This window comes from Paramormyrops kingsleyae, chromosome 16 (genome assembly GCF_048594095.1).
Source record: "Paramormyrops kingsleyae isolate MSU_618 chromosome 16, PKINGS_0.4, whole genome shotgun sequence".
NCBI classification, from domain to species: Eukaryota; Metazoa; Chordata; class Actinopteri; order Osteoglossiformes; family Mormyridae; genus Paramormyrops; species Paramormyrops kingsleyae.
Window position 1 is genome coordinate 8,630,700 of NC_132812.1, and position 12,518 is coordinate 8,643,217.

Here is a 12,518-nt window from a genome sequence, read left to right on the forward strand (position 1 = left end):
TCAGCCACTGCAGGCACATTGCAAGGGTAAAGATCTGGAACTGATCTAATTTTGAGACAAATCACTCCAAAAGTCTTGGAAGTGCAGTCAAACTGTCCATATGTCATTTTGAAGTGTACAAATGCTAGTTATAAATAAATTGTTACTGAATTAAAATACAAAGCATATTCATTAAAAACTTCATGATATGTACATATGTAAATTGCAACTAAATAACAGTCATGTGTTGTTTTTTCCATTTAAAAAGTATAGGAGAATAAAGTTGAAATGGGAGACACATTATTATAAAAATATAGGTTAGGATTTTTATAAATGTATTGCTTATTACCATGTGTAGTATTGAGAATTAGATGAGCATAAACCCAAGTAGCAGGTCTAACAGTATATGTCCAAATTTGGAATGGGACACAGCTTTATTACAAAGATTTGAGTGAATAAGTTTACTACCATAAAACCCATAGTATTTGCACATTTTGCTTCTTTCTTCTTCTTTCTTTGCAGGCATGATTTCTTTAGACAAGGACACAAATAACCAGAACATGAGCATAGCTTAATTAAGTGAAGATCACTAAATAGCAAACTGAGAGCACAAAAAAATTAAATTGTGCACACAGTATAGTACATTTTGCACACGAAAAAAAAAACGTCCTGCAGGGCTCCGTAAATGCCATTGGTGTATCTGTTACAGTTCTTACTTTTATGTCACAGAAAATGTTGGTCAGAGTCCAAATGAGGAATAAATGAAATATAAATATTTAGATATATATTTAGATAGATATAAGAAGATTAATAATAAAAATAACTTTATGACATGGCCATTAAGATATACACAAAGAAATACAGTTAACCACCTAATTGGTGCAAATTGGCATGTAAGTGGAATGTACAGTAAATTAATACAGTAGGTGTAGTTTCAAAGTTGCATGTCACAGCTAGGACTAGCATTTGGGTTCAAAAGATACTATTCACTTTGACATTTCCAGTTGATCCATCCAGTAATTCCAGAATCTGTAGAGGTTGAGGGCTGTAGGAAGAGTAAGGATTTGATAGGCGGAGGGTCTGTCCAGGGCATTTATTGCCATCATTCCAACAGCATCCTGTCTAGTTATCTATTTGGGTAAATGGCTGTCTGACCGTTTATGGAGCTGTGGATAGCAGGCCAGAAGCATGATCTAACCGGAACCAAAACAAAATCATCTCATCGTTAACTATACCAGTTTCTCAGCTTGATGAGGAGGCTTCTATAACGAATTGTTTACTGAGGCCGAAAAGAAGTTTACTGCCTTTGGTCTCAACCAGGGAAGAGATGAATGGATGGGGGGGTTAGAGATGAATGGATAGGAGTCTTTACTAGGGGGGCTGATGACAAACTATTCGTGACTTAAGTCAATAAATACACATTTATTTGGGGTTGTCCAAAAACATTTTAGCTAGGCTCACGCCCCGCTAAAACAGACCTAACAACACCCCTGGTTTCACCCCCACATCTGTTATATGATTCATAATATGGCCGACTCACAAACTACAGGGCACATCTGAAGGACTTGAGCACCAATAGCAAACAGCAACACAGAAAACAGCCTTGTTCTGCTCTGTCTACAATCAGGACATGGGCAAGACTGTAACATAAGTGTCACCTAATACCATTTCAGAAGATTGTTTCTTCTTATTCATTTATTCATATATAAATGCACACATATACAGCTCTGGAAAACATTAAGAGACCACTCTATATTAAAAAAAAAAAATCCTGATACATGGCAGGTTGCTTCGAGGTTCAAGCAGCACACAAGAACAAGGTGAAGCGGGAGACACTGGGGACAACCAGAAACCAGCCAGGTAGAGGGCAGAAGCGACTTTCTAATGCTAGACATGATCATCAACTTACCTGGCATCAGAGGATGATCTCAAGAATGGAAACATTCAGTGGTGGGAAATACACTGCTAGGACAGTTCGTATCAGGCTTCTAGAAGCATGACTGAAGACCCATAAAGCAAGGAAGCAAATATATATAGTTCATCAATGAGAAGCAGGGAAGAGCCAAGCTGGAGTTTGCAAAACAATGTATATTTTACACAGGCTCATGAATTACGAAATGAATGAAACTGAAAATTTGGTTTCGGTCTTAATTTCTTGCCTCTCCCCCGTAACTAGTGAGTTGAGTTATGCCCGAATTGACTTGTGTCCAGTGGTCTCAGTCCCAAATGCAGATGCAGTCAACAGATACCTGTGTGTGTGTGGGGGGGTATGTATATATTGCAAAGGTCCCCACAACGTGATAAAAAACCTGATATTTTGACACTGTGGGGACCATTCTTTTACATCCCACAAGGGGAAAATCTGTAAAAAAAAAAATCTGTGCCTGCGATCAAACTAAAATAGCCAAAAGTCTTGTATTTTGTTTGGTTACTTATGGTTAAAGTTGGTACTGGGTAGAGGTTAAGGTTGTCATTGTTAGGATTAGGGTTATGCCCATAGAGATGAATGGATGGTCCTCACAAATATTTGAATACAAACGTATGTGTATACATATAGCATTCAGACTGTGACTTCAGCATTTAAGTGATCAATCCCAGTTTACATCTGGTGGTGTCATCAGCCAATTAGCTAATAATCTCGAGGAAGCAGTTGACTATGGGAACTATACTGTTTGTTTTTTTATTATTATTATTATTATTAAAAACACATTGCATGAATCTTAAATTATATTTTATTATATTATTATTAACTTTACTGCCTTAACACATGTCAAATGCAATTAAGTTTAACTTAAACTATAGTCAAATCTTTTGTGAAGATTTATATTTAATATAAAAACAAAACATTGAAACTGGCTTCAAATTCATCGCCAACAGTATTTTAATGAGTAGCTGTGCAAATATACACATCGACAGCTCTCATCACTCTTACTGCTTTTGCAGGTGAGAGTATGTGTGTTTGGGGGTGGGGAGGGTGGTAATTAAATGTGTTACGGAAATGTTTAAAAATGCCAAACCATGAAAAGGTTTAAAATGCTAAACACGGAGTCACTTGCTGAAGGCCAGACGAGCTTCCACTTGCCAAATGATTTGCAAACAGCACAGAGCCGAGCACAGCTTTACGTCTCATAATTAAAAAGTGTAGGAGGCAGGAAAAAAGCGAAGGGGAATATTAGCAAGTTTATGTCTGAAGTATTTTGGTTTTTGCTCATTCCTGTCTTTCTTCCATCTATGTTGTTTCTCGCTAATTGTTTCCAGAACTTTCAGCCAGCGCACAAACTTCAGCCTGTTTTTTATATTTGTTAGATGTTTAATGTGTTTGTTTGTTTCTTCCATTCCTGTTTTTTTTTTTATTAAATTATACGCTGAAGGTGCAATCCTCAGTTTTAAACATTGACCCATAATTTATCATTTTGACCTTATTTATTTCGTAATTTATCAGTATAAAGAGAATAACATTCATGTAGTTTAAGGCACTTTTTTGTGCCGCAGAGTGGATTTCATATATATATATATATATATATATATATATATATATATATATATATATATAGCATCAAGTCTTGTTTTGCTTGACTGGTGTACAAAAGGGAATTAACGAGGCAGTTAGAAGATTAATAGATGGTAATAATCGATGGCCTTGGGTTGCCAGAATTCTTAATAACCAACGGTGATTTAAGACGGCTTGTTAAATTTTAACACTGAGCAAAATTTAATGGTAGCAAACAGTGGAACTTAAGGAAGCAGATTTTTTAATCTGTTGAAGTGGAGAATGGCCAGAGTAGTGCATAACTTCATTTTGATATGTTTTACAGATAGATACAGAAGACTTTTTGAGTGGAAACTCTGTGCTTATGTATTTCTGCTGAATGTGCAGCAGGTTTAGTCCTCGGTGACCATGTGCCAACAGGACAGCAGGAACTCATGTTAATCTTATATTTCATCACCCAGAGAAGTTCCTACCTGCTGCTTTTCCCCTCCCTGAAATTGACACAACCAGATGTAAAAGATAGGGCTGTTTTTAAGAGAAGTCATCTTAACATTACAAAGGGAAAATAAAGCTCTTAAAGCAGACTGTTTTCAGACTTAATGACTTATTGTAATGCAGCTTCATTAATCAGGATCTCAATCACTACAGCTGCTTTGTTTATGCTAAAAACAGACGGAATGCTGAGCCCGAGATTTAGCCGACTCTCCGGTGCAGCATGTTTATGGACTAAATGAAGTGGTACATTCTAAAGAATATTTTTATATCTGGATATGGTCCACTGGATATGAATTGTGACCTGATAAAAAGCAGGAGACCATAAGATGTGGGTTCTTTCTGGCCCTGTTTAGCACTGAACCTACAGACTGCAGGCATTCCAACCCACAGTTATGGCGTCCCTTGGATGAGTCGCACTTGTATGTGTTGTGCTGTGTGGTCCGTCACTTTCCCCTCTGTGTAACACCCTGTTCTCACGTTCTGTGTCACAGGCATGCGGGCGGCAGTGGAGTCACCAGGCCGTGGTACCAGCATGTCGACCAGCACCACCATCTTTCCACACCCACACAAAGGTCGGGCACCTGCTGCAATGCGCTGAGCACATAAACAAGGCGGAAATCTGTGATGTAATCTGTAAGGGAGATGTTAGACACTAGCAGCACCACACCTACTGTGTCTAATGGCTAACAAACAGCAATATACTATCTTTGCATATATTGTAGTAGAAAGTAGAGATGCATCAATCTGATATTCACTTAAAACAACACGTAAAAACGAGGTGGAACAGTGTGTTACGTATGTTTGTAGTAGCCTAATTAAATATTTTTTGTCATACATTTTTCCATCTGTATTTACAAGCCTAAAAAATTTAGATATAAAGTATAACAAAGTAAAAAGTGCTCTTGTATCGGAATCTGTATCGGTATCGGCAATTGTGTATCAGAATCGAATCGGAACTGAAAAAATGTGGATCAGCCCATCCCGGGTAGAAAGTGTTGCTTCGGAGTGTTTTAATCTCATGACTCTAAGCCAACCAATCCCTAGGTCAATTGAGGGTTAAGGACCTGATTCAAGGGTCCCACAGTGAAATCACTCTGCTGACCATGGGATTAGAACCAGCAATCCACCCATCGCCCACTGAACGACAAACCACCTCCTAAAAAAACATCTTATACAATCTGCAAATCCATTTGACATCATTTTAAAAGCCTTTTTAACTTCCACCTTATGGTACTGTAACTGTTATCTGTAAGCCAAAGTTGATTGTATAAAATGCATTTTTACTTTGTGTGGAAGATCCTACTGGACAGGGTCACTTGGCAACTGCCCTCATCATCGCCATGTCAATAATCTTCATCATGGCCATCGCCATAGTGCTGATCATCATGTTCTACATCCTGAAGGCCAAGCCCAGCAGCCAAGGTGAGACTGCTAACTCTGCTGATATGTTTAAACACACACACACACACATGCACACAGATGGATACTGAAAGCTGATCTTTGCTTGTCCGTAGCTTGTTGTTCTGGCCAGGTGGTGAAGACTGTTGAGCCTCAGTCAGACAGGCAGGAAGAGAAGAAGGACATCCAAGGTAAGATGTTTACTGACATATTGTGACCCATCAGGGTCAATGTGTCAGGCACAACCTTCAAAACTTTGTTTGATAATGTATTCCAAGTAAAAGGTTTAATTCTTTATAGTAAGAAAAACTATATGGATGGTGGATGAAGCTGAAAATGTTGTTTTGATGGAAAACCAGGGGTGGCTTCAAATTAATTTCGGGGGAGAGCATGGAGGCGGGGCATAGGACCTCTGTCTATCAACACCATATTTTCTTCAAATACACTATAATTATGACTATGATGTCATGTTCTTCATGTGTTAATCAGAAAAGTTATATTAAAATATATTCTTCTAAAAACAAACTGATTTAATTTTAGTTATATTCTCTGCTCCATTACACCATTACAGTAAATACCATTGCAAAACCACAGAAACGATGAAAATGTTACCATAAGTGACTATACCTCTAATGGAAAAACTAATAATATGGAGATATGAATAGATAATATGCAGCAAAAAGTAACAACGTTGTATGAGTCATGTCTGCCTTTGATAGGAAAAGGGAGAACTTTCACCTACCAGCTAGTTAGCACTCTGTGTGACTCAGTGGGTTAATCCTCGGGGCCAGTGATCAGAAGGTTACCTGTTCAAGCTCCATGTGAACCGGATCCTGGGCTGTGATACACACACACCCAACCCAGGCTTACGCCCTCCTGTCTGTGTGTCTCATGGAGCACAAGATGGGACAGGCAAAAGGAGATCTTCTACTGGGATTAATAAAGTACCTCAATTCTTAGCACCCATATCGATGGAATCCCCAAGTTTACACACATGAAAATGTTAGGATTTGTGCAATTCTGGGAAGTACTTATAGTTGTGTGTGTATGTATGGGAGAACTGTGTTCTGCATTGTATGATTGACATCACTTGGAGCCAATGAGAAAGGGGCCACCTCAGCTGCCACCCCCCCCCCCCATCAACTCCATGTTTAGTCAGGACTATATATGAGATACTCTATACTGCATGGTCTTCAAATAAAAATCAAAGGTCTTCTGATCAGAGGGAGAAGGTTTTCAGAAGACAAAGAGCCAGTTCTCTGTCCAGGAGCAGGCAATACAATTACCTTGGGAGAGTTTTGAGTGGAAATCCCCTTTAAAGGGAAGATTTTTGAGGTAGTTCAGTACAATTTAAACCATATTTGAAACAACTATTAGGTTTTATTTAGTTATTTCATAATTCCTTGGTACTTTTTGAAGATGTCTGTTGATAGTTGAGTTGTGGACTAATGCAATTTTATGATTTTTAATCATGCTAGAACAATAAAAGCAGATGTTATAAATGACAACAGCTGCAGTCCTGAGTTCCTCACCCTGCAGGTCTGCTGGGATTGTTCAGCACACCAGTGCCTGCACTGTCTTTGCAAATGGAAAAACACACCTTCATTTGAATAACAGTAAAACCTTCAAACTCTGCCCACCTGCAAAGGCGTCTACTGCAGTGGTTTTCGACCCGGTCCTCAGGGACCACCAGGAGGTCCAAATTTTTGCTACTGGGAGCTGGGACTGGGTTGAGATACAGCGCTATACTGGATACTCACTGGGCCCAGTTAACAATTACTCACTTGTGCCTTCAAGGACCGGTTTAGGAAGTCACACTCATCTTCTGAGCTGTTGCACAGTACCTGTCTGGTCATGGTTTTACACAGAGGATCAAAACCACAGCATCTTATGCACATTTGTTTACTGCAGAGGAATCCATCAGCTAGTTTTATTACCACCCTTACCATATAGACATTTAGATAGATTGATTTTCATAATTGGATTTTTATGGCCTATGATAATATATTGCCTTTTGACAAAGTTTAGAGGAATGTGAGCATTATATTCTTTGGCTGCTGTGCAGTAGGCTGTCATTTTGTGAGGAGCTATTAAGAGATTTGCGTCCATTCTGTCTCCTCTCCTACAGAAAATGTGGTCATTTTCGCAGAAAAGGATGAATTTGACAAACTCAAACCCAGTCCCCAAAAATCTCCAAAAAGGTAAGCAAACCCATCTTTAGTATGTTCAGTCTGCCAAAGTGTACTTCTCATTAGGTTTATAACCTCATATAATGAAAGATTAATTTAATTTATGTGCCAAAAATGTGGTAAAACTTTACTAAAGAAGCACAATGTAGTGATCCATCGTTAATCAGTCATTGACGGTTCATGTATTTCATTCACTTCCTATGATTGTTTATCATTTACTTGCCCCTCAAGTAAAGTGTCACCAAAAATGCTCTTTACAAAGAATGTGGGAAAAAAATCAATGGTCTCATTTTTTTTTATTTTACGACACAAACATGTTATAAATATTGCAAGTGTAGAACAAGTAGAGTCTGTTGCTACTTGAATGAAGATCTCAAAGGGGTGTTTTTTTTATCTTTTTGGGATCTGCTGGTAATTAAGTCACCACAGGACAAGCTCTAGCAGTTCAGTCTCTCGCTAGTCCCTCTTGTGGGCAGAGCAGTTTGGTATGTGAAGATGGGGAAGCCTTGGGGAAAAAAATTAGTTCACTGGAATGATTTTACTGAAAACAATATGTGGCTTTCGAGCGATGAGGTAGTTTATGCAGATGGGCCTTGGACCGATATCTGACAGCCCAAATGTGGCCCGCGTGGATGTTAAGGATGTAAGAGCATCTATCTGGATGCTTTTTAACAGCTGTGTGGGTGGTCATTTGCACCAGAACATCCTCACTGGGGTCAGTGGTTCTGATAGCGATAGCCTCCCTTTTGCACAGTTTTGCATATGGGACCAAGCTATGGCATGTTGCCCATGAAAGCTGCACTCTGATAAGCAGGTCTTAGCAGCATCGCTCGGTTACACCATACCCGTGCCCCCCCCTGCCCCAGTGGGGAGGGTACACAGCGTCTGCATGCCATGAGCTGTACTGAAATTCAGACTGGGTTGCCAAACACTGCACATATCAGGTGACGGAGAAACAATGACATTCTGTGAGCGTCGCCGCTGCGTTTTCTCTCAGCACGGAGCGTGCGGTAGGAGAGGGGACACCGGGAGTGCAGGAGGGATTATCCCCAGGATCCTCTTTGTTCTGTCATATGCTGGTGGGTTAGGATGGGTGCTGCCTATTAGTGGCCTGTCAGTACAGACACACGACGGTGTTTGGTCAAAACCAATGATATTGCTGAATTATTATATCTGATCATTTTTAAAAGCTGCGAAAATTGGTCAAAGCTCTTGGATGTGTTTACGGACGTGACCCCAAGATGACCGTGGGTGGTTCAGCTACTCGTCAAAATACTCGTCAAAACCCATTCATATAGAACCGTAGACTCACAGACAATGTACCGAACGTTGGCACAGACATTTCAGTAGTTCTGGAATTTCCCCGAGCTGCACCGACTCCGGCTAAATGGCCGCTATCTCCTGTCCGGCAGTGAGAACGACGCTTCTTCGGAAAACGAGCAGCTGCTGAGCCGCAGCATAGACAGCGACGAGGAGGCGGCCCTGGAGAAGCAGGGGGCCGCCGACATGTGCCTGCTCTCACTGGTCCACCTCACCAGGGACAAGGCATCCTCCTCTGCCAACAACAACAACAACAACTACAGCAGCAAGTTCACCGGAGTATGTGCTCTCTCACGCCACCTACAGGAGCTATTTAAAATCAAAATAAAATGAAACACTGTGCTGGGATCACAGCCTGGTTTTTCACTGATGACTCTGATTACAGAATGCAACGTTTTCAGTGTGAGTTCCTCAGCTGCTTCTCTTTGTCTCTTGATACAGAACCGAAGGAAAAAGATTTTGGGTCTTTACACAAAAGCCTGCAATGTTTCAGAGGGTAAGTGGCTGGTGATACAACACTGTGCCTCTTGGTCACACCTATACAAAGTAGATAGGAACCTCCTACAGATCAGTGTCAGACAAAGGATATTTTGACGCCAATATACATCAACTCTCTTCACATCAGTCTAGATACTACAGTGATTGTATTGGTCTCTGCTCTTGTTTCTTAAACCTGTAGTGTCATTGTTATCAGAATCTATAACCAAGAAATTGAACTTGATTGATATCCTGTCAGACCACTGAAATATGCTCATATATCTGTGAACTGGGAAGTAAAAATTAAGAATTTAGGCATTTTCCGCCACTTTAACAGTCTCTTTCCTTTCGATAACTGATCATTAGAATATTGGTCTCTGGTGCCCTTGTGCTGATGCAAACGCTTGTCCCCTGTGCCCTTGTGCCCCCACAGGGCAAAGCCCCACAGAGCTGCCCTTCGACTGCCTGGAGAAGACCAGCCGCATGCTGAGCTCCACGTACAACACGGACAAGGCTGTGGTGAAGACGTGGCGCCACCTGGCGGAGAGCTTCGGCCTGAAGCGGGACGAGATTGGCGGCATGTCAGACGGCCTGCAGCTGTTTGACCGCATCAGCACGGCAGGGTACAGCATCCCCGACCTGCTCACCAGGCTGGTGCAGATCGAGCGGCTCGACGCCGTGGAGTCCCTCTGCTCCAACATCCTGGGAGCGGCTGAGGGGACCACCGCCGCCAGCGTGACCCTGTCCTCTCGGTGTGCCAGCGTGTGAGATCCAGTCCGACCCCCCCAACAACATGAAGAATTGTACCACATGGATGGAGAGGCAATACCAGGACCACAGCGAAAGACATAAGGCCTGCTTGCTTGTTAAAGGCCTTCCATGCAACATATTTTGGGTACTGAGACAGGCCGGACTTAAGAGTTACGCAAAGAAAAGACAGTGGAAAACTGGCTCTGTTCCCCTGACAGATTTTCTTCGCCTTCAGTCCCACATGGAGCACAGGAGTGTTGGTAAACTCTGGCGCAGGACGCTCAGATCAGTATTTACTCCAGGATTTTCTTAACTGTCACAGTGGTTAGTTGCATGTGTGAATAAATTCTACAGTTTGAGATATTCAGTGTAATGGCACAAGTCCACTGGAATGCAGGAACCAGGCCATGCTCCAGCTGTACTGCGAAGAGAGACTAGTGACAGCATGGTTCCAGCTCGCTTTGGCTTTTCGCTGCAGATGGGTCGGTTCGGTAAAGGCGTTGCCGGGTTTGGACAACAACAGTGACATAAAACCGAGGAGACTCTTATTTACTTTTCACATGGTGTACATCATGATTTACTACGTGCTAATTTCTGCTAGCGTGCCTGTGAGAATCGCTGTGTTATGTTAGCATGAAATATTAGTGGAATTAACAGTAGCTTTTGCATTTAGAATCCAGTCCATTCGGCCATTCTATAGTACTTTTTTAAGTAGGCAGTTGGAAATTTACAAGTTCCAAATCCCTCAATACATTGCGATGTGCGATGCTACTAATTATGAATAATGAACATAATATACCCTTTTTCCCTTCAGATAATCCATGCATGTCGACACAGAAAACCACTATCTCCATGCAGCTCAACCAATCAGGTGGTGGTGATGCAACCAGCTCAGTTCAGTCATACTTTTGGCCCTGCTACTAAGCAAGGCCATGTCAGATCGGGTATCGGTCAGGTACTGCTCGCATAATTAATGCTTCTGTGAACACTCATCCTGACCCATCAGGAACATTTCACACAGGAACTCGGTTATAATTTAGAACACTAGGGGAATGTACAATCTGATCTAATGCCTTCAAAAACCAGTCACAGCTAAGCAGAATCTAATCTAATTATATTCTATTTACTGATAAGTTTACCTCTTCTGAGTTTATTTCTTCATCATAAATCCTTGAACTCACGAGTTTAAATATGCTTCCCTGCTGCTGCTTGTTATTGCCGCTGGTCTTAATTGGCTGAAAATGCGGTTTCAGGTTATAGATATAGTGCAGAGTCTCCTGACTGCTAACACCCACTAACCAATAAAGACAGAGAGACTAACCATTAAAGTAGCCAGTGCAAATGGCTGTATGGCTCCCTAATTGTGAGCTAGGAGCAGCATAGCATGTTACTATGTCATTTGATTCTTTATGGCTTGTAAAGACTCAATGAGCAGGTCTCCAGACATTTAGCTGAATTCTCAGTATGCGTTGACTCATTATTATAGCATGTTCTCGCAGCACTTTTTAGTTGTCTATTGAAAACAAGGTTGTGTGGAAGGTTGTGACATTTCTTAATGAGGATTAAAATCAGAACATTTCAGTACTGTCAGCTGTCAAAACTTATACAAATCAGTTTCACTTACCTCATTTGCATATTGTGTAGTAGAGAAGAATTTAAGGGAAACAAGATAAATAACAATGAAAAACAAATGTGTACCAAGAGTGTATATATAACTTATTACTGTACTGTAAATATGCATCAGTAGAAAAGTATTAATAAAATCCTACATAAAATTGTGCTTTTCATTCTACTTGGGTAAATTTGGTACACCATTGAACGGGTTTGCTTAATTTTACCGTACATGGGTAATTTTGCAGGAATTTAGTTCATGGATAATCAAATTTGATTTAATTGTATTTGGTTGATGTCATTAACTCTACGATGATTTCACTTTATTTTCATTTACACAGGTGAGTTTGTGGGCAACAGAATATTGAAGGATTTATCTTGGTTTTTCTACACAGGAGAGATTTTGCAGGTGTTTCATTCATGAATGATTTTAAATGATTTAACTTTACATGCGTGATCTTGTACTGGGCTCTTTCTTTAGATTGTCATTTGTCTTCATTTGTAGGTGTTGAATATTGAATCTAAATCAAGAGCATTTGTATGTTTCTGTTAACATCCAGCACTGGCCACAGGAAGAGAGTATGGAAGTGTAGGTGGAGTGAGTATGGAAGTGTAGGTGGAGTGAGTATGGAAGTGTAGGTGGAGTAACCAGGCCCAGTCCATAAGGATGCCAGTCCACAGCTTTATCACAACCAGTTGCACTCAGTGTGCTTAGTATAGACATTTAATGACATCTGGGGCCTGTGTCACTGTATCTGTCCATTTATGCTGTGTTCCATTTACCTCGGCGGTCAGAACTTGGACCTGGG

At 40.7% G+C, this 12,518-nt stretch overlaps 1 protein-coding gene across 4 annotated transcripts in view; it reads left to right on the forward strand.

Annotated features, from left to right (window-relative positions):
• LOC111849063 (tumor necrosis factor receptor superfamily member EDAR-like) overlaps positions 1–12,161 on the forward strand; it is a 29,304-nt gene extending 17,143 nt beyond the window's left edge. For all 4 annotated transcript variants that reach the window (XM_023821589.2, XM_023821591.2, XM_023821590.2 and 1 more), the window contains 7 exons: positions 4,456–4,536; positions 5,261–5,386; positions 5,479–5,553; positions 7,491–7,563; positions 8,964–9,150; positions 9,313–9,367; positions 9,782–12,161. In XM_023821589.2, the coding sequence (XP_023677357.1) occupies positions 4,456–4,536; positions 5,261–5,386; positions 5,479–5,553; positions 7,491–7,563; positions 8,964–9,150; positions 9,313–9,367; positions 9,782–10,116 (932 nt within the window). In that variant the 3' untranslated portion in view covers positions 10,117–12,161. The remainder of the gene's footprint in view (positions 1–4,455; positions 4,537–5,260; positions 5,387–5,478; positions 5,554–7,490; positions 7,564–8,963; positions 9,151–9,312; positions 9,368–9,781) is intronic.
• The last annotated feature ends 357 nt before the right edge of the window (positions 12,162–12,518 follow it).